This window comes from Rhynchophorus ferrugineus, unplaced genomic scaffold (genome assembly GCF_030347505.1).
Source record: "Rhynchophorus ferrugineus isolate W39M unplaced genomic scaffold, kcgeb_rfMv2 rfM4, whole genome shotgun sequence".
Classification (NCBI taxonomy): Eukaryota; Metazoa; Arthropoda; class Insecta; order Coleoptera; family Curculionidae; genus Rhynchophorus; species Rhynchophorus ferrugineus.
Window position 1 is genome coordinate 12,161,981 of NW_027472583.1, and position 22,426 is coordinate 12,184,406.

General features: G+C 32.6%; 1 protein-coding gene across 1 annotated transcript in view; it reads right to left on the reverse strand.

Moving 5' to 3' along the window:
- LOC143194949 (neural-cadherin) overlaps positions 1 to 22,426 on the reverse strand; it is a 246,128-nt gene that overhangs the window by 17,430 nt on the left and 206,272 nt on the right. Inside the window, exons 9-11 of the mRNA XM_076401758.1 lie at positions 17,198 to 17,382; positions 14,016 to 14,168; positions 5,636 to 5,872 (exon numbers count right to left, since the gene is read on the reverse strand). Of these exons, the coding sequence (XP_076257873.1) occupies positions 5,636 to 5,872; positions 14,016 to 14,168; positions 17,198 to 17,382 (575 nt within the window). The remainder of the gene's footprint in view (positions 1 to 5,635; positions 5,873 to 14,015; positions 14,169 to 17,197; positions 17,383 to 22,426) is intronic.

Genomic DNA, 22,426 nt, shown 5'->3' on the forward strand with positions numbered 1-22,426 from the left:
ACAGAGAAATATTTTTAAAGCTATTTCTTCATAATTTGTCTACTTTTAACTATTCAAGGATTCTAAAAATATATTGGTTCCATTAAATGTATTAAATAAAAAGAAAATGTTATTATTTAAGTGAGTAAGTTTTTCTTGACTCTGATGTTCTCAGTGACTAGATCATATGAGCCATAAGCTCTTTAGGAATTTGTTCATATGTCGTCGGTTGGATCTATATATTTTAGCTAGATGTTCATCAAATAGATCTGCGTTTGTAAAAAGCGACATATATTATAGACCTCTTGATGCTCTTGATTGTTCTCCAGAATGAGTCGGAGTTAATAATAATTTAATTTTTTTTTCTAAGATTTTTGATTCTTAGTCCAAGTCTTGTCTCTATAGTCCCTAGTTTCTTGTCATTTTCTTCTAGCTTTTCTTTTTCTTTGACTAGGTGTGGTATGTCTGCAGATTTAGTCAAGTCTATAGTCATTTTGATCTTTTTGCTTTGTGCCATTACTCTCTGGATAATATTTCAATAACTTTTTCAAGTTACTTTTAGTTGCTCTGTTGTTTTGAGATTGATTCTTAGGTCGACATTATATTAAAAATCAATCCTAAAGCTTTCCCAAATAGTAGTAACAACCTGGTGAGATTGATATTGAGATCGGAATTTAGATTTAAATTCCCTTCTGTTTCTATATAGTTTGGCGATACTTGGTGATCTCTTGTGATAAAAATCTAGTAAATCCAAGGTTTTGCTCCTTCACGAATTGCTTTTTTCAGTTGTCGTTAAACCAGATCCCCAGTTGTCATGTGTTGGTATTGAACTAACCTTTCTCTCAAGTATTTGATTATGACTGGACATTTTTTTTAGATGATATATTTTGGTAAAGAGTAAGGTGTTCCAACTCGTACTTTCTGTTTCTCCGACGTTCTTACAACTACTTTTTATTTTATTATATAGATGTATAGCCTACTCTAGTCTTCTGTGTCATATATTTGGTGTAATATGCTTTGTACCCTGTTGTGGCTCGGTGAATATAGAGAAATTCATTTCAATTAATTTCTTATTTGATTATATATATATATATATATATATATATATATATATATATATATATATATACTAAGCAGTGTTCTTAGCTTTTATTCTATTAAATCTTGTAGACTGCTTTTATTGTCTCTTTCATTTTCAGATTGAAAAGTATCATGGGTTCTCTCTAAGGTTGAATGATTAACTTTAATTTGGAATCTGGGATTCGATTATTTTCGATGAGCAATATATGTGGGTGAAAATGTAAAGTACTGATAGTTAAATAACCTATCCTAATTGTTGAATTCCACGGTTTTGAAGATGTTTCTACATAAAATAAATGTGTAGGGACTACAATTATGGAATACTCAAAATACTTACTATGTTCGAAAATTGCTTTATTTTGAGAAATATGATGTCGAAATTCATCAAAACCTTTAGAAATATATGATAATGCTGTTGTGTTTTATACCAATTGTCGGTTTTGATTTCAACGACTTAAAAGTGGTGATTTTGGTTTCAATGATGCGACCTAGAGGGCCAAGAAAATCGAGGACAATGCATTGCAACCTATATTGATCTTTCAGATATCTTAGTAATGATAGAATAACAGTTTTCAGACGTTTACATGAGAAAGAAATGATCCAAAATGAAGAAAGTAAGCTACCACATGAAATAACTGAAAATGCTCTTTTGAGTCGTTTTAAATGTTTACTGAGGCGTATTGCGACTAGCGATGAAAGGTCAGGTGGTTCAAGAAAAAGGAGTGAAATGTGCAGAAAGTCATGTCGAGGAGACCATCAACATTGATATCGAAGTGAAATATCCAGTGCTATAAGGTCTTGACTTAAATATGACAGAATCAGAAAGCGGTAGTGTATTACGAGCTGCTAAAACTGAATGAGACTGTTACTGCAGATATCTACCGATGTCAGTTGAACAAACTTAATGATGTATTATCACAAAAAAACAGTAATAGGGACTAAGAGACGTTCCTTCACATGCTACAAGAGTTGTTTTGATTAATATTTTGCATTTTCACCATTAGATATCGCTGGAAAAATACATGTAGACACCCTGTAATCATAATAATAGCATAGAGCTATTAAAATAACAGATTTTGAACAGGAATTCTGAATTTAAGATGGCTGAACTTTGTAATTTTTTGAATAATATTTAATGCAGTTTGGGAACGGTCACAATAGTGGACTATATTCTCTATTGTTTACGCAGGTTTGCAGGAATTTCTGCTAGGAAATATCTTCTAATAAGTGGAATTTTGAATTGAACGGTGGCTGAACATTGCAATTTTATGAATAATATTTAATGCCGTTTGGGGACGGTCACAAAAGTTCGTCTAAGTAATATCTTCTAACAAGAGTAATTCTGAATTGAAAGGTAAGTAAATTTTGTAATTTTATGAATAATATCTTATGCAGTTTGGGAACTGTAACTACGGTGGACTGAATTCTCTATTGTTTTCGTAGCCTTGCAGGAAGCTCCTTTAGGAAATATCTTCTAACTTGCTGTTACTAGCTTTGTCCCACGGCTCGTACATGCGGTGAACTAATCCGCTTTCATCAGACCCTAATAGGAAACTAATTTGATCGTCAACCTGAAACACCGAAAAACCGGCATTATCAACCTCACGGCCGACATCTCGCCAGTCGGATATTAATTTTCCGTCGTCGAAACTTGACGTCAAATTGCAGGAACGACCCCGCGCACCACCCTCACCCCTTCCGCCGTCAATTTGCCTCCTCCAGTCGTTCCCCGGCTCTAGTCCTCGAGTCACTTACCTCATTTAAATTTCAGGTCGATAATGTGGCACGTATTCATGGCCGGCCAGCATCTTCAAATCGGGAACGTCACCCCCCCTCGGTCCCGCGCAACTTTAGTCATTAACTTCGGACGGAAAGTGACGATCGCCCGGAGGTGGAGGAGGTGAAGGAAAGTACTCGGTCGACGAAAAAAAAGTCCGTCGTTAAAGATCGCGCGCGTTTGACACCGGCCTGTCAAAAGTTCGGGCGGGAAACGGACCTAATTGTAGGAATTTCGAGGGCCGCGCCGTGGCGACGATGATTTATGTCCTTCGCGGGTGAATTTCTTCGATTTTATCTGCGACGATAACGCGTCCGGATATTCTCAGGGAAGTTTTATTGGATTGGAAATGGAATTTCGAAAATGTTATGATATCTGAATGGGTTAGTTGGCTGGTTAACTGACAAAGTGCTCTGTTATTAATAATGACATTTTGATTTTATACTCTTTTTGGCTTGATAATAAAAAGTCTCTCACTTTTATAGAGTTTTTGTAGGGATGTGGATATTGAGATGGAATGAAACAAGCTGTGTGTGAGTTATTAACTGAATATTTCTTGTTTTCTACATTTATACATATTATTCTGTATATAACATAACATTATTATACGAATTTTGAGAGAGAAAATGACAGATTTGGAGACCTCTGTGTTGTAAACATCTATTCATTTGAAATTATTTTAAATTGGTCAGCGACAGTTTAAAATTAATTTTATGTTTTAGTATAAAAAATGAATGGAATGATAATTCCAAATATTTCGTTCAATGAAAGATGTTTTAATAAGGCTTGAACATCGAGATACTTAGAAAATTGCAAAAATCAATCAGAAATAACACCTTGTAATAATTGGCAAAGTAACTTAAAGATAGAGAAAAGATATTTATTTTATCATTTATATACCAAAACGTAGTTCTTTATTACATTAATAAATAATAATGAAAAATATAGTTTCTAAAGGCTGCTGTATTAATGGGCATTGTTAATCAAATCGAACAGGTCAACCAGAAACACCATTACCTAATAATTATCAAGGAAACACAAACCCAATCAAAATTATTTTATTTTTTATCTATCCAAATGTTCCTTTTATAATATTAAATTAATAAATAATATTGAAAATCGAGTTCCCAAATGCTGTTATAATATATTAATATGCTAGTCGACAGAAAGTAGTGGAATAAAATAGTAAAGGGAAAATATGGGAGAATAAGAATATTAATATTTCGTTTTAAATATATCGATTGTCTATGCATCAGTGTGTAAAAATATAGTTCTATTTCCATATTGGTCGTTATTTTTTCTCACAGTACTATTCGTGTACATTTTTTATGTTATATTAAATTTTTTTGATGAGTATATTTTACTCTAAAATATACCCTGGCATTTTAATTTATACTTTTATACATTATGGAATCAACAAAAACGTCCCCACAAGACGAAAATAACCGTTATACTTTACAGTAACAACTTATTTTAACGTAACTGAACTGCCATGAAGTTAGTAGTACGAAATTACGCGAAATATGCGGCCCTTGCTGTTTTCATCCTTAGAATATTGGCTATGTTGAGGTTGAATAGAGATGAAGCCATTTGTGACCCTTCTGGAATTTAAGCACATTCTACTTGAAACAGGGAGCGGAAAAATGGGGTTCTTGATTTTTACACGAATATTTTACATTTATAACTTGATTAAGGTTAATAAATACTAAATTCATGGTCCTGTAGTTTTATTGTCTTATTAAGTTGATTTTAGAGGGTTAGTTTTGTCTCTATGTCATATTCAGATAATGATATAACTAAGTACTGATTTTGTTTTTAGATTGTAGTATAACTTTCCACTGAATTGATTAATTTTATTTCTTTTCCAGGTTATTAATCGTGAACTTTTGGATGTATATTTATAATAATAGCAAGAATAACTTTATATTTTAATCGATAAACAGGTATAAGGCGTTGTTGTTCGAGGTATTTTAAAAGAAGATACATTCTCTTGAAAGGGAAAAAGTCATCTGATCTTACTAATCTCTGAACGCCCTCTAAAGTGATTCAGGGGAAACATCTTAGTTGCTGCTATTAATTAGTATGTTTTAATAGTAACATTAATCGCTAATTGTGCATTAAAAATTAATAATTTAATACATAAATTTAATTTTTCTAAATATTATCATATTGGATATATCATATGTTATATTTCGACTGTACTTTTTCAAATCTTTATGGAATAGTTTCACCTCTAATGTAATTTCTGGCCAGAAATAAGTATTTTGCCTTGAATATTACATCTGGATCAAATCATCTTTATTATAGCTGCAATAGTGTCCAACCCTCCGAGCTATATTGACATTATCCGATGAATTGACAAAATAAATGTTCCAAAGAGACTTATTCTAGTCCTGATCCTAATATATCTTTGATTCAAACTTATGTTATCTTAGAGAAGTACCAGCTGAAGTGTATAGGTATTTTTTTAATTCGCCCACGGATTAGTTAAACTTGGAAGACGAACGCAAAATAGGGCCGTTGTCATTGCACGTCAGAATTACCAAAAAATTGCATTATTATACTGAGTATCATGTTATTTGGCAAAATTTTTCGTATAAATTACACAACGTAACATAGTATACTATGCAAGGACCTCATATGTTTCCATTACTATATAACACCGACATATAACCAGATAAATCCAATTTATCAATAAATAATGAAAAATAGAAGATAACCTTCAGATATTACAATATTCAAGAAATCTCATACTTATTTTTATAAAACAATATATATTAGTTAATATCAAATACTTACCATCGTTATTGAAATTCCAACATCGTTTTCCAATTCTTCTTGTTGTATCATCATCAAACCATTTAGCATTGTCGCTTGAAGATAATCAGATTTGATATGTACAGAAAAATGAACATCGGTCCTCGGAGGTTTTTTGTTTTGTAGCTGTACGCTGAAGACATCCACATTGTCCGATGATGTCTTCACCAGTTCGCCAATTTTCTTCCGGAACTTCTCCAGTTTACTTTCCTTTAAATCCTAAGTTATAAAAAAATATTCAATAGCATGAAAAAAACTTGGGGATGTCTGCGATCTAATTTTAAATTAAAAGTACAAATATATCAATATTCTGGGAGTTGTCAACACACATTTTAAAATATTTTCTAAAATCGATTCTTGTAGGTGTAAAGCAGAATAGGGATACGCCTGCGAAATGTTCCGGAAAAAAGTGTGAATGTTAAAAATATTAAAACTTCAAACTCATGTTTTGTTTAATTATATTTAAAAAAATATATACAATGAACGAACTCTGCTACTTTTGGCACGGAGCGATTTATACCTGTCATATTGATATTTAAATGAAAAAATAATTGACAGTTAAAAGTGAAATGAAAAATTTAATTAAAAAGTGAATTCTGTAAAATATATGCGCGCAGAGCAATGTTTGTTGTTGTGCGTGAACATCTAATATAATCCAATGTTTATAAGTTCTTAAGCGTTTTTAATCAGAGATATTGGTTAGAAAAAAATTAACCTTGAATTTTTTTTTGGGGAATAATTCTCGAAAATATATATAGTTAAAGTCTGAATTTACTGTAACATAAAATAATATAATCGAGACTCTCTGTTGTAAGCTGTACTGTCACTGTACAAAAGTCCAAATTAAATAATACCGTATAGTCCTATCTGCCTGCTACAATCAGTACGGGGGGCTAGGGGTCAATTATTTACCTATTCAACACATGTGATATATTAAGATTAAGAGATTAAGAGGTTCGGAATGAATCTTAATGCAAAACTTCGCTGGAAGGAATATGTAAAAAGAACTAGAGTCCAAATACAGAAAAATGTTTTGGTTTATTGGAAAAAATCGCAATTATTAATACATGATAAGTTGCTGTTATGCAAGTATTGATACCTAACAGGTCAATTGAAATCAAAGTCCCCGGGCTACCATAGTAGAACTCATTTTTTTGGCTAAACTTTTTTTAATTTTAATTCAATATAATTCCCTTCAAGGGAGATACCCTGATTATAGCGATCGTCCAACTTTTTGATATCATTGTTGTATTTTTTTTGTAATTCACCTCTTCATTCGACGAACATTTCTTCCCAGCGAGCATTTTTTTGAGATCTGGGAACAGGAGATGGTCGCTGGGGGCCAGATCTGGAGAATATGGTGGATGAGGAAGCAATTCGAAGCCCTATTGTCTTGGTGAAGCAGCACATTCTTTTTCTTCAAATTTCGTCCTTCAGACGGTTGAATAACGCTATGTAATAGTCGCTGTTGATGGTTCTTCCTTTTACAAGGTAGCCAATGAAAATTATTCCATGCGCATCCCAAAATCAGACGCCATAACCTTGCCAGCCGACTGTTGAGTTTTCCCACGCTTTGGAGTAGGTTCATCGTATGCAGTCTACTCAGATGACTGTCGATTGGACTTCGGAGTAAAATAATAGAGCCATGTTTCATCTCTTGTCACATATCGACGCAAAAACTCGGGTTTATTGCACTTGATCATCTTCAAACACTGCTCCGAATCATCAACACGTCGTTATTTTTGGTTAAAAGCGAGCTTGTGCGGAACCTACTTTGCACAGAGCTTTCTCATACCTAAATATTCGTGAATGATATGATGTGCACGTTCAGTTGATATATTTAGTGTTTCTGCTATTTCATTTAATTTTAATTTACGGCAATTCAAAACCATTCTGTGGATTTTTTTAATGTTTTCGTCGGTTACAACCTCCTTTGGGCGTCCGATGCATTCACCGTCTTCGGTGCTCATGTCACCACGTCTACAGCAATATTTTATCAACACGCGAAATTCCTTTTTATCCATTTTTTTCACAATAATAAAAGTTGCTTCACTCAAAATGCTATAATTCACAAACTAATGATCCGACCGCTATCAAATTTATATATGCGTCTTTTGAGGGTTTGGGCAAACTAAAAAACATATGGATTTAATTCTAGTAGCGCCATCTATTTGTCAGTCCAGGGATTTTTCAGTTGACCTGTTAGGCAGACCTAATATCAGATATACATATTAAAGTTTTTCATGTAACATCCAATGAGAGAGATTCTGTTGCCTATTATAAATATTTCCTAAAGGATCTTGAAGAGATTTGTAGGTAATAGGATGCCTAGAGCTATTGTCGCATTTAGACAACACTTTACATCTTTATTATATATTGTTGAAATCAAAAAAACGATCATAAGAATGATTCAAGCGCCTCATATTTGAAATAGAAGTTATATATCTGAACTAGAAAGGAATCTATATTTCATCAATAGTGAAATTAAATTTCACTCAGGTTATTTGATTTTTTACAAACCGTGCCTGACGTAATCCGGTACTCTCGAAAATGCGAAACGTTTCGAATAAATTAGTGCCGTGAAAGACGTTCGTTTGTAGCGTGACTTCCCATTCGAATTGCATTTCGTATTCCTGCGACTCGGAATTGAAATATTTCTTTTCTCACGGGGAGTCAAATATAATTGCATGAATAATTTTGATATTTCCCCCCATGAGATGAAATATTTTTAAATTACTATCGGCCAACTCGTATGAAATTTAAAAAGCAACATCCAAAAATTTATTGTATCAGTCTGTATAAATTTGGCTTATTTATGTTAATATTTTTGGCTATATATCAGGATTTATTGCGTGTAGACTTACTTTTCACTAGTGATCGCCCTGTGCTCGAAATTTGATCACAGTTAGAAATGATGTGTTACTAAAACTTGTTTTCGCAATATCTTCAATTTAAGACCAGAATAATGTTTGTATATTAAAATAACTATCTCAACAACCAACAGTCATTAAACCTTGTTAAATGGCAGTTAATTAATCTTATTAAATTTAATTTCCATTAACTTTCAATAATCAACAAAATATCATAAATAAGATTATTTTTAGAACTGAAACAACTTCAGAGCATCAAATATAACTATACATGATCTTTCTTTACTTTTATGTTATAAACATAAATATGGAATAATAAATGAAGTAATACATTTTTGTATATTAAAACAAAGAATATATGAAGAAGTTGTATTTTCATTTTAGCTGCTGTATATTTACATCACTTCATTTATATATTCATATAGTCTTTGTCTCTTATCCATACTCTAACCTAAAATATATATTGGAACACTTATAAATACACCATGCTGATTAAAAGTATACTTTCTTTACTTACATTTTTAATTAAAATTGTATCATTATTTGGAATTGGCAGCGCTTCGGCTAGAGCCTAGATTTTTATATATATATATATATATATATATATATATATATATATATATATATATATATATATATATATATATATCAGTCTGATGACTATTCCTGGTCATTTGATTTAAAAACGGCAGGAATATGCAAAAGCGGTTAAAATATACTAGAGTCCTTACAGGGTGAAGTGCTCTTGTTGGTGGATAACTTGCTGTGTTCTCTAGGCAGATTACTCCCAGATCTCTCAGATTATTTCTTAGCCAGAAGCATATGAGTGGTGAACTCTCTGAGCAGCGGTTCCGTTGTTATTAAAATACCAAAAAATGTATCGATTCGTGGATATCCTCAAAAGATATATAGTTTTCTCAATATGGAACTTGCAAATTGAAAGATGGCAATTTTTTTAAATAAAGCTTCAAGTAGAAAAATCCTTTAAAATAATTTTATAGGGCTAATATGTTTGCATCTTACCAATTTTTTTGATAACAGTAGTATAATCTTCGACAGCCCTAAAAAAGTCTATTATCCCTGCATCTTCCAAAATTTGACAAAGTGGCAACATTTCCATGAAAAATTATTGACGACCATTTTTATATATTTAGAATTTGTTATCATGTTGACTGCTGCCTGTTTGTATCTAGTTAAATGTTCTAATCTCATCATTGCGCCGCGTTTGTTTGGGATATGTGATATTGTGATGGTACGCTCGAAGTTTCTAATGCACAGTATTATATCCTATTCCTACATCGTTAATTGAAAATCTGATCGGATCGTCTTCAGATTAATGTACATATTGTATATGGTATATTCCTATTTCATTAGCTTTATAGCTTGAGTGAAGCTTTACTTTGTTTAACTCAAAACCCAATCTAATGTTTAAGTCTAATATTTGTACACTTTGAACTGTCTGCGTATTGAAATTTTCAGAGAATATCTAGTTTTCAAGTTTATTAAATATACGGTGTATTTCTTGCATTTTATATCATTTTAAAGTTATATTTCAAGAAATTGATGCATTTTATTCATATTTACTATCTATCATTTAGCTCTAACATTATTCCCATTTCTCAGCAGTATACAGGTATTCTGCGTTTTTGGTCTTTTGAAACGAAGTTATAGTCAAAAGACCCAAAGTCTGGTAAATATGTGGATATTTTTATGTAGGTATTTTTAAATATATTTTTCATATTTAATGCCTTTATGTCGTAAAATCACTTGGTTGTATGTTTTTATATATCTTAAAATCTCTGGACGTAAGACATCCGATCTTACACAGCATGGTTACTGGCGTGACTGGGATCATGTTCCTTGTCGGATTTTACACTCTTGCCTAGATCAATCACAAATTTTAAACAATCATAAACATACATTTACGACCATGCCCCAGCAGGATTCGAACCCGCAGCTATCGCAACAGTAGGAGGACCGTCCTATCGCCTTTACCACTGCGCCACCAAGCCGGCTGGTTGTATTTTTACTTCTATAATACGACGACATGATTGTATTTAATATTTGATTCAAATGTGTTGTAAAAGGTAATATCACTACATAGTATAAAACAGAGTCGCCTTTTCTGTCCCTATATCCCTATGTGCGCTAAATCTTTAAAACTACGCAACGGATTTTGATGCGGTTTTTTTCAATAGATAGAGTGATTCAAGAGGAAGGTTTATATGTATAATACATGCATAATATACTAAGGCAACATTGCTAATTTTAGAGGTTTCTAACGTGATGTCGTAAATTAACCTATTTTTTAGGCTTATTTAGCAATTAGCAAAAACGCTGCCTAACCCTACGAGTTAGATCAAATTAATGTACTACAGTATTGTACACCATAAAAAGGTCTACAAAAAAGTCCGCGATGGTATATGTTTATCTTTTAGGGATAACCCACATTAACCATTTTTATTGTTTGCTTTTTACGTGAGAAAATGGCTTATTTACGAAGCTATTTTAAGCAATACGGCATTAATCCTTATCGAATTAAGTACCTTAAATACAGTGTGCAATTAATATAGATCAATATGGTTCCTTACAGCATGTAAATTAAACAAATATTTTCGGAGATATTACAAATTTAAAATTTGCGTTTAAAAATGTGTAATGTAATAAAAATTGTATGAATTTAGATATTCCAAAGATAGCAGGAAATCTTCATAGTAAGTATAGGAGAAGAGGAATTATTTTACTCCAAATTTAATGCGTGCAGGCCAAGGGCAGTAATGAATGAACCAAAAATACTGGATCGATTTTAATCATGTTTTCATTGAGTGACATAGGCATATATATTTTATGCCCGTGCAAAGTCGGAGCGGGCCGCTATGTTTTTATATACAACGTTCATATTTTTTCTGTAGTGTATTTAATTTAGTATCAGCATTGCACCCGTGCGAAGCCGGGGCGGGTCGCTAGTAGTTTATATTTTTATATCGTGTTTTCATACATTTTGACGCCAAATTCAAAATACTTTTGGAATTACTGTCAAGAATTTATTTTTCCTAAGTCAGCATTACCATATGCTTATTAAAACAATCCATGTGTCTGATCGGTAGACTAAACATTCTCTATGAAAACAAATACCCAATATCATTCGTTGGAAGTAATTTTTGTAACATTTTTTCCAGTCAGTATTGATATTTTTAATGAGCGGTAATAAAAAATCATTGGGTGCCAAGTCAAGACTGTACGTAAAATAATTCGAATTTTTCACTTTTTTCGAATCTCTTCGAAGACTTTTTGTAAACAAAGAGTCAAATATTTCTCAGAACTGCCAATACTACGTTGCTCTAATGCTATGGTCGCTAAGTGCCTGTAATGCTGAAGAAAGATGCATAAATACTATATCTTTCGACATGTTTTTTCCACAAACAACTTTTGTTGGGTTTGACTGGTCTTGGTAGGCCCATACAGTCGATTTTTGTTTTGTTTCACACTTATAGACATCCATAATTTAACTATTTTTCAACGGTAATGAAGGCCGGTAAGTTAACATAAGAATGTGGTTTGATGTGATCATCGGTCACGATTGAATTCGATGTACCTTTTCTTTATACTATATGAGGGTGCTTAATTAGATTATAAAGAACTAAGTTTATTAACATACTGATATGAGAAAGAATCAGTTTCTCGTATCTTTCTGCTAATAAATCGATTCTACGTCGATAGAACCATATATAGTTTTGAGGTTAAACAGTTCCTTCTTTTTTGGATCTTATAGATTATGATTATAGATTATGCAACTAGATTATGTTAGATCGATTTAAACAAATGGTAGTCAGAGAATTATGAGAATTTCTGGTGAGTACGATGTGTGGCCGAGAAATATAATATAAGATGATGACTTGGTCTATTCTATAACCCACATTTATATATTTTAGGTAGCGTGGAATTTATTTGATATGCCAAGGATATGCCGCCTATATACTACTTCAAATTAGTAGTCGATTTCAGTTACGAAAATTAGTTAATTATGAAAACTATTAAAAATACCCATTATAAGAGAAACTCCTTAACTGATTTGATATTCATCAATGATGACTTTCGTTCGTTGATACATGCATTAGGGCTTCGAGTGTTCTTCATTATATACTTCGTATTTCAGTACTTAACGTACTACTTACGTAATTGAATAATGATCAGACCGAAATGACCAATGAACAACCAACGAATTACCAGAAATTGAAAAGTTTAATGGTTTCTGGTTAGAATGAATGGTGATTAAAGAATCGGAAATAAAGGACAAGAAATTAAGATGGCGCATTGGGAACTATCGACTGTAAATAGTCGAAACGGTTGAACTAGGCGATAGTAATAAACTAGCTACTGAAAATAATAATTACTATTTCAGTCAGATGCACGCTTCTACATTTTTTCATTCGTGGTAATAGATGGAAGAAGAAGTTTTAAAGTTTTAAAGTTGTGAAAAAACATCTAGAGAACTAGAACATTGAAAAAAAGCAATAAAAATTTCCAATAGTTGCCGAGATAATATAAATGCGGTCAATGTTATTGTACTATTTATCAATCGAAAATCGTTATTTTTACCCTATTGTATTAATAAATAATATTGAAAAATAGAGTTTCAAAATGCTGTTATATTAATGTAAAAAATATTGTTACTTACAGTCAAGCTACAAAGAATACATAAAATCATATAAATTACATATAATTCTATATAAGCATAAATTCAGAACATTATTTCTAAAATCAGTCGAAGGAAACTAGACTGAACTGAACAGACTGAAACAGTTTTAGTCGATAGTTTTCGATGCTAATTAATACTAAAATCTATCTAATTTTTTCTCTGAACTCTATTACAGTCAGACATTTATAACCTTGAAGTATTTCAAATGCGAAGTTTAACGAAAATTCAGTGTGTTTTCATTAAATACTATATCAAAAATGGAGGTACTACATTAGAATGCGACATACGGTTGAAGAAAAAAATACGGATGCCCAGATTATAATGATTTAGGAATGCTTGTCGAATGGTAAAGAAGAATTGATTCCATATATTGAGATAACTAGCAGCCTCACAAAATATAAAATCATAGAGAGTCATCAATCGTTCATAGAGGTCATATTTGGTAAAGAATATTTGAAGGAAAGGAAATAGTTGATGTTACAATCTAAATAAAATTTTTGGAAACTTTTAAGATACCCCGTATATTCAAATTTATTTAAAATCCATAGTACCGGGATATATCCCGTTTACAGGCTTTTAATTCTCTTTCTACATTTACTGCGGTAAATTTACGTAAGCTGTGTCTACATTATCATTATCCCAGGGGAGGCAAATGTATGCGACAGTTAATTAAATGACAGGAAAAGGATAGGTATGACTGTTTGCGTAACAATAACGGAACGAAAACACCTTCATCAATCATTGTACTGATAACTTACGCGATTTAGTTATATTAATGTATACCTGAACTTACACCAAGCTTATAATCCCACGTCCTCACGAACTCCTCGTCAGTTATTCCGTCTAGTCTTAAAGATGCGGCATTGGATACGGCGCCAGGGGGCAGATCCTTAACAACGACATTTACGCCCGCCGATGCAGTCTGTTGAAATCGGCGATCGTAAACCTGCAAACGGAAATCGTTCCCGTGTTTTATTTAATATCCACTGGAAAGTTTCCAGACCGTTTCCTGTCGGTTTCTAATTATCGATGCCCCGTCTCTACGAGCGGATTATTGCAGTAGCAAGAAAACAAATTGCGAAAAATGGAATTTTATTTAATATAGTTTAATTTCCTTAGCAAAGCTCGTTTTTAATATCTTTCTTGTGAGAGAAAAGAAAAATACAGAAACTGTCTAGTAGTATTATTATTTTAATATTATGGTACATTTGTTTTGGATACAATTTTTATCTTACAAATAAAACGTATTTCAAAATACCCTCTATTACCGGAAGCAATTTTTTGTCGGTGATAATATCTTAAAAAATAACAAGCATTTATTTGTTATTAAGAAATTGTTGACGATTTTTCATTCTATATTTTTCTCTGTTATTTACCAGACGGGTAAGGATGAAAGAAGAACTGTGAAGAATATTATTAAAAAGCGAATAACGAAAAAAAATCTCTTTCTTTATTAACCATTTGAACTCTGAAAGCTCTACCCACAATATTATGCAAGACCTATAGAATAATTGTGGGAACTGTTTGGGCTAAATCGTATTCAATTTATTACTACTTTCCTCATGCCACGCCTTGTCAAAAGCCTCTCTCACATCAACAAAAATGGCAAAACAGACTCTTCTTCCCTCATGGGTATTGATTTGGAATTTTTATAAATCTGTGCAGTTGGTCCGAAGTTATCTCCTCTAAAGCCAGCGTAAATAATTGCAATTCTGCCATCTACAGTTTCAATAATTCATTAAACCTTAATTATTTTTTTTTCAAATAATTTAGAAATCCCCTTCAAAATCCTCCTGCTGACCTCAACAATTTTAATCAGCGAGTTCTGTAATTTGGGTTTATTAAAATGTTTGGTTGGTTGTTTTCCCAGACGAATGGTCAGCTATACTACCACAGCTTCAACTACTGGCGAGTATAGTTATTTTAAAATCTGGCGGTGGATTATCCAATTTTATCTCCTGAAAATCTAGTTTGACATCTTCTTTTGAATGTTTTGTTTCAGAGTTATTTATTTTTGCAAGATAATTTGTACCCTTAGTTATTTCTTAGTACAAGTGACAATTTAATGGTTGAATTAGTTTACCCATTTGCCACTCTAGGAAGACATTCTTTGTTTAATTCTGTTGCTTAGAGTCAAGAGGATGGGAATGACCAGAAATCATATCTAAGGTTTTCTCAACTGTTATATGATGGTGGCCTGCCAGTTTATAAGATAATATATTTGAGTTTGTTCTTGCTGAATCTACTTTCTGGAAAAATCTGGATCTCCATTATTCTAGACTATTGTTCTTTCTTGATAGCATAACTGCGGATAAACATTTTAACTTCTCGGTTCTACATGATGATTAATTGATACTCTAATCACAATACGCTTTTGGTGATATTTCCTGGAAGTAAAGGGGATAAACAATTGAAAATACTGCTTTCGTGTAAGTATAGCATGTATATGTATGTATCGCTTAGTTTATATTCAGAACTCAGCAGCTCCGCAAATCTAACTTTCATGGAAGGGCTGCAATTGCGAAACCTGAAACACTTGATGTGATGTGAATATGGTAGGGTCTAATGAATCATCATTCACATTGTTTCCTACAAACGCTGGTCTGTTTATTCACCTCACTGGTCAGTTTATTGGAAATGAATATTTTTTGAATAGTGCTGAAAAATGCAACTAGCATATTGCTACCAAACACTGACATATTCCAATATGATAATGCGACCATATACTTAGTTTATCTTCGTTTGAGGAGTATCGGAATATCACCAAACATCTTCTATGGCCAGCATAATCACTAGACCTAAACATAATTGAACCTTTATGGAGGGTTTTAGAGTAGAAATTGAGGAGTAAATCTCTTACGGGAATGGAGTAATATTCCGTTGGAAACTATTAACACTTTCGCTGCTGATAACGCTTTAGCACGTAATGTGAAGCTTTCATTGGACACCAATTACGTTCTAGCGCGTTATAGATGTGGTCGTCTTTCTGAGCCTTGTATTTAGTTCGCCATTGGCAATGTGCTAGTAGAGTTGTATCGGCATTATCTGAACGTGCCTAACGGAAGCTCGAGTGATGAAAATTCAGAGGCAGCGTCCATCAACTTTATAATAAATATTCAGGCAATCGTATTTGAATGTACTACTTTCGTTTGTCTGCCATAAAAAGGTTAATAAAGGCTCCGTCCAAATCTACTTCCAGAGCGGTTATCAGCGAACATATTTTGAAAATACGAGAGGAGAAGGAAGCAGGAAAGGTATTGAGAAAGCAATGTAAAATTTATTATTTACGAGAAAAAAGAAAATCGAGAAAAAAGAAAAAAAAAATATTTATGTATGCACTATCGGTCCTGGAAATCCTGGTTACTGTTTAGGCTGCTCAAAAATCAGTAATTTTGTGAGTTTTAGTGAAAATTTTTATTAAATTATGGTCGTTCATGTATTTCTATTGATTTTTAAATTTATTTGAGTAGATATTTTGTTTGTTTGTAGTAATATTTATTCTTATCTAGACTGAACACTCGTTAAAAAACGTTATTAAGAATATTTTATTGTTGTAATTTAAAAATAACTTAGTGGGCTTCTAGGATAAGTATTTGATTCCTGATCGGCAGTGAACATGTTAAGACACTTTATGAATCGATTCTTCGAAGAATTGCAGCTTATTGCGATGTGAGGTGTCATCTTATTTTGTTCATTTCCTGTATTACTTGACACAACACCACTGAATTTAAATGAACAAATCACCAAAAATCAAGAGTACAGTACTTTGGATGGTACCAAAGTGACAGAGAACTAATCATTCTTGAAATATTCTGATGTAAATGTACGTTAATAATTCGTAGAAAAGATTTTTTTATCTATACCAGATATTTACTGAGGGATTTATATTAATTTAGAACGGGGCAATTATGACCAAATTAATGAGGAAACTGTCCCGAAACTATTATCTAATACCATAAAATAACGAATACGAACCTTAAAATGCAAATGGTAAGTGCCGGAGAGGACGTCTTGAGATGCATATATCATTCCGGTTGATTCGTTCAGCTTGAACCTGGCGCTTTCCGGCCCGTCCCAATAGAACTTCTTATCGGACAGATCCCAGTCGTCTAAATCTTTAACGTAAACACGTCCTACTTCGGTTAGTCGCTGTTGCCGACCTGAAATTACAGAAAATCTGGTCAATAATAAACATAACCCGTAAGGTTTCTACTGTTCTATGGTAAATAATTCGCGCTGGGGTCTGTTACAGTTTAGATTAGACCGAAAATAAACGCGTATAACTTTAATAACGCGGTTGTTCAAAGTTATTGTTATTTGTCGGTTAAAGTTATAGCTTAGTGTGTATATCTAAGGATAGTGAATTAATATTCAGAGTTATTGTTGTAAATTCGATACTGCATTTTGAAAAATTCTGTACATATTTTTTCTGTCATTTTAATATTATCTTGCAATTATGTCGATAAAGTAGATAGATATTTAATTTTATAGGCAAGGTCGGAAAATATTTCGTATTGTTCATTATCCAGATGACACTACTAATTGATTTTTCGAATTGCTATGCTATTACGGACGAAGGCATTTGATTGGTTTAGTTAATTTCTATTAAGATGCGTTTACTTGTTTATTTTGGATGCATTTTTATGTTTGTTTTTGTGCATGACATACGTTTGGGTATATTTTAGTATTGCTACGTTTTCATGACTAAATTATAATCAAAATTAGTTCGTTATAACGCATCTTGGGTCCAAATATGATGTGTAACAGGATGTACAAAAAGCAAGGAAACAAGGCATTTCAAGAAGTCTCTCGGCTTTTTTTTAAAAAGTGTGGTGTGCAATGTTATTATCTGGTAACTTTATTTATATGGAGCATATGTGTATATTGCAGAGCATTGTGATATTTTTTTAAAGAAAGCTAACATATATTTTATTTTATTATCAACAAATTGGCAGTGGTTTTAAAAATGTTGGCCAAAATGGGTTCAAACCCAAGCAATGTTAACGTTGCTACAAGAATATTTTTTTGCTCAAAGCCTATCGCCTTTTGAATAGTGCCAAACTATATGCCTTTAAAACTATAGGCCCTTTAAAAACACTTATTGAACTAGTACCAATTAAAAAATCAGTTTTTAATGGGTTAGTTTATTAAAGACATCTTAAAGAATTTTGGTTAAGTATCCATAAACATCAATATACAGGCTATTAAGTCTATTGAAGTAAAATAGTTATTATTTGTTGAAAATGATGGAGTTTAATACTTGTTGGTATATACTTGTTGTTTCTGAAATTAAATTTAAATTTCTATTTAAATTTTATTGGTCAATGAAATTTGACGTCAGGGGTTAGTCACATGATGATGTCGAATGACGATGTCACGTGTCGAGTCTGTTTAACTCTGTTTAAGAAGGAACCAAATGCAACACAACAAAATATTTTCTTTACAGGTGTCTATAATAGAAATGTAGACTAACCAATCCAATTCGTACCAGTACATAAATATAGATTATTTATTTTTTACTGAAGTTTTAACTTAACAAAATGTACTGAAATCGATATTTTATAGCAACTATTTTGAGGATAATAGAGTAAAGGTTGAAGCGAACAATGGATTACCTATTTCATAGGTAAGCGCGCACTTGTAGGTATCTGGAGGCACTGAACCTATAGGCATTATTTTATTATAGTCGTATATTTTCTGGGCTATTCGTGTTTTAATATCGTATTTTTGTATTTGTTTAGATTCGTAGTAGGGTTTAAAAATTGGGAATTAAATATTAGGAATCTATGAAATTTTAAACAAAAGTACTGGAATATTAGAATTAAAAGGCTAGCATACTTTGGATATTTTAATAGTATAGGGAACTGTTTTTATTAAAATTAAATAATTAAAGCATTCCACAAACTGAAGGGATTTCTCTTCATCGAATTCAAAGTAACTTTTTCAATATTGAAAATGTTATATTATAGCCTTTTAAATATATTCCATATCACTATAGAAAAAAAACTCTTCTATCAATATCAGTAATGTGGTGGGCTTGAAAATTACGCTATACTAGTGGTGTATGTTACATACTAAGGTGGCTTTCATAGAACTATCTCGCTCCATTTATCGGCAGTAAAAATTGTTAAATTAGAAAAGTTGAATATGGAAAGGTATTTGTTGAATTTTCAGCGTAAATAAAAATACATGTTTCTCCTACATACCGGCTATTTTATCGGCATCTCTTCAAATTCTTCTGGACTGTTCTTATATGGTTGAGCATATATATTATTCGTAAATATACTCGCCTTCAAGAGTGATACATTAAATTCAATATTTAAATTTTTGTACACTTTTTTCGTAAAATCGATTGTCTTTAATGGTATTTCTTCTGTATTTTTGCCTTTAATGGTATTTTTTCGTTAGTTCAATAATCAATAACACCATATCATATTTATTTATTCTACCTTACCCAAGGTGGCCCTGGATAAACCTCTATGCTCATTCTTGAATTCGGAGGTTATAAACCTTGTCAGCTGCCTTGTGAGTTTCGGTTACTTTGTATGTTTGTTACCAGCTGCTGTCATCTTATCGATGCTAACAACATTTTTATTTTGCTTAAGGTTCATGAAGTTTTTGAAGCATTGTCGATGCGTTGATGTTTTTATTTAATTGTGAGCAAAAGTAGTATTAAAACAATCGCAAATTTTTTTCATGTGTCGTTTTGCGTAGGTTGGTACGGTTGGAACTACTAGGTTAACTTCAGAGAAACTTGATGATGTGTTATATAAAGAGCATATTATCTATCATAATTTATAGTTTTATGAGATATAGATATAATAAAAGTTATGAATGACATCATCCAAATGTAGGTTTGTGAAGGATTTCATCGGTTCTGTAATAATATTTGGCGGAATTTCGAAGGAATTTAAAAGAAATCGTTTAGTTATTATTTTTAATCAGGTCTTATTTTATCAACCCTTCTTTTGAACCGTCCTTGTATACTCTATTGATAGAAACCACATCTGCGGCTTCTACCTATTTCAGTTCTATGTTTATTGTCTAATATATTTCAATGTTGTTTTCGTCCCGGCGCTAATGTCATTAAATCCATTATCAATACCCTTTTTCCGAACCCTTTTCCCAATCAGGCCGTATTTACCTCATTCGAGACCCGGCCTTGGTCGTTTATCTTTGAAAAAGAAAAACTCCCGACCCAAGGTTATATACAGTGTGGCATCGTCCACCTCGGCTCTCAGATAAGATATCGCCAGTCGTCGGCATGTTCGCATCGCCTCGCGTTCGATCTCCTCCCGACGAGTCGTAGATAAAGGTCCCCACGTCTCCCTCCAGATAAATAAATGAAGAAAATGACTGAGGGTCAGTAACGAATGGAGAAACAAAGAGCGACGGAGGTCGAGCGGAGCAGCCGGCAGATGGGGGTTGGGTTGTGATAAAGGTTTTAATTTAGATCTGGGGCGGCGTGAGAAATTTTCTGCGTCGGCTATAATTTTCGTTTTTCCTGATCCGGGAGGATTGGTCTCGGATTCCCGGGTACCGGGAGAATTAGAGTAACGACAACGTTCTACTTGCTGACTGGGCCTGGACGATATATCGAAGCCAGATTTCATTTAGATTAAGGGTCAATTATTTTCGGGCTTGATTTGTGAAATGTCAAATGCGGGACAGAGACAATCATTCAGGGTAGAGCGCACAGATGAGTCCGTAATAACTTATTTGAATTATATAAATTGGTTTGGCATTTGGGATTAATCTCTAAGATGAGAAAATTGTTACCGCGTAACTATTGTCAATTGTTGGAGTCATATCTTTTCGGAAGAAAATTTAGAGTATCGCACGAAATGGCGTTCTCGACATTTAAAACTATTTCGGCTGGGGTTTCACAAGGTAGCGTCTCAGGATCTCTCCTGTATCTGTTTTACACTGCTGACATTTCAACAACAAAAGAAACACTACTTGGAACATTTACTGACGACACAATTATTATGGCAAAAGATACATCTCTGTCTACGGCAATAGAAAAAGTGCAAGAGGCAGTCAACAAAATCTACAAATGGACGAAAGATTGGAAAATTCAACTTAATAGCTCCATACCTGTCCACGATAACTTTGCATTGCTGCGAAATAATAAAAATTTAATTATATCACTCAATGGAAGCCCAATTCCTCAAGCTGAATCAGAGAAATATCTTGGAATCCATCCTGACGGTAGACAAAATTGGAAACATAACGTTGGACAAAAAGAAAAACACATTAGAACCAAAATAAAACAACTATACTGGTTAGTCGGAAGATACTCTCACCTTGATCTAAAATCAAATAGGTTGATCTATAATACAATTATAAAGTCAATTTGGACCATTGGGGTACAAATATGGGGTGGCACTTAAAATTAAAATGTCAAACCTGCCAAAACAAGGTTCTTCGATTGATTACCAATGCCTATCGCTACGTAACCGACGAAGAACTGCACGATGACCACGGAATCAAATGGATTTGCGATGTTATCCAAGATTTCGCCTTGAAACACAATAGAAGATTACTAAATCATACTAACGTGGAAGCAATACAACTGCTGGACAGCGCGCCGGATGTCAAGAGATTGAAGCGAACAAAACCATACGAACTTATATAAAGTGTATACTTTTAGTGTAAACTATAGCTATAAGTTATTATAATTTTATAATTGAGGAATACATAATGATGTATTTTCTCGCACTCGTCTCGCTTGTGAATTAATCCAAGTGCAAAGGAAATGTAGTAATAAATTAATGGTAAATTAAATCTAATTAATTTTAAGTAGGAAAAATTACACCAATATTAAGAGGAGAAACTGAAGGAGAAATGCAGTGATAATAAAATGAATTGACAAGAATACTCTGCAATAATGACAATTTATAGTTAGAAGTATTAGGCCTTCAGAGGATACTACTATATATAAAAGTGTCTAAATCTCTACCCCATAAATAGCTTGGAAAAGAGTATAATGTAAATATAATAAAACTTTAATCTCCAAACTATTGTATAATTTATAGTTATTCTCGAATTGGGATTTATCAGAGAAATTAGAATGTTATGTCAGAGCCAAAATGAAGTAAAATTTTAAAACGAAAATAGATGTGGCAACATTACAACGTTGTGACGTTAAAGTTTAGATGACGCGATTTCACTGTTTATTGAATGGACTATACTTAATGTATA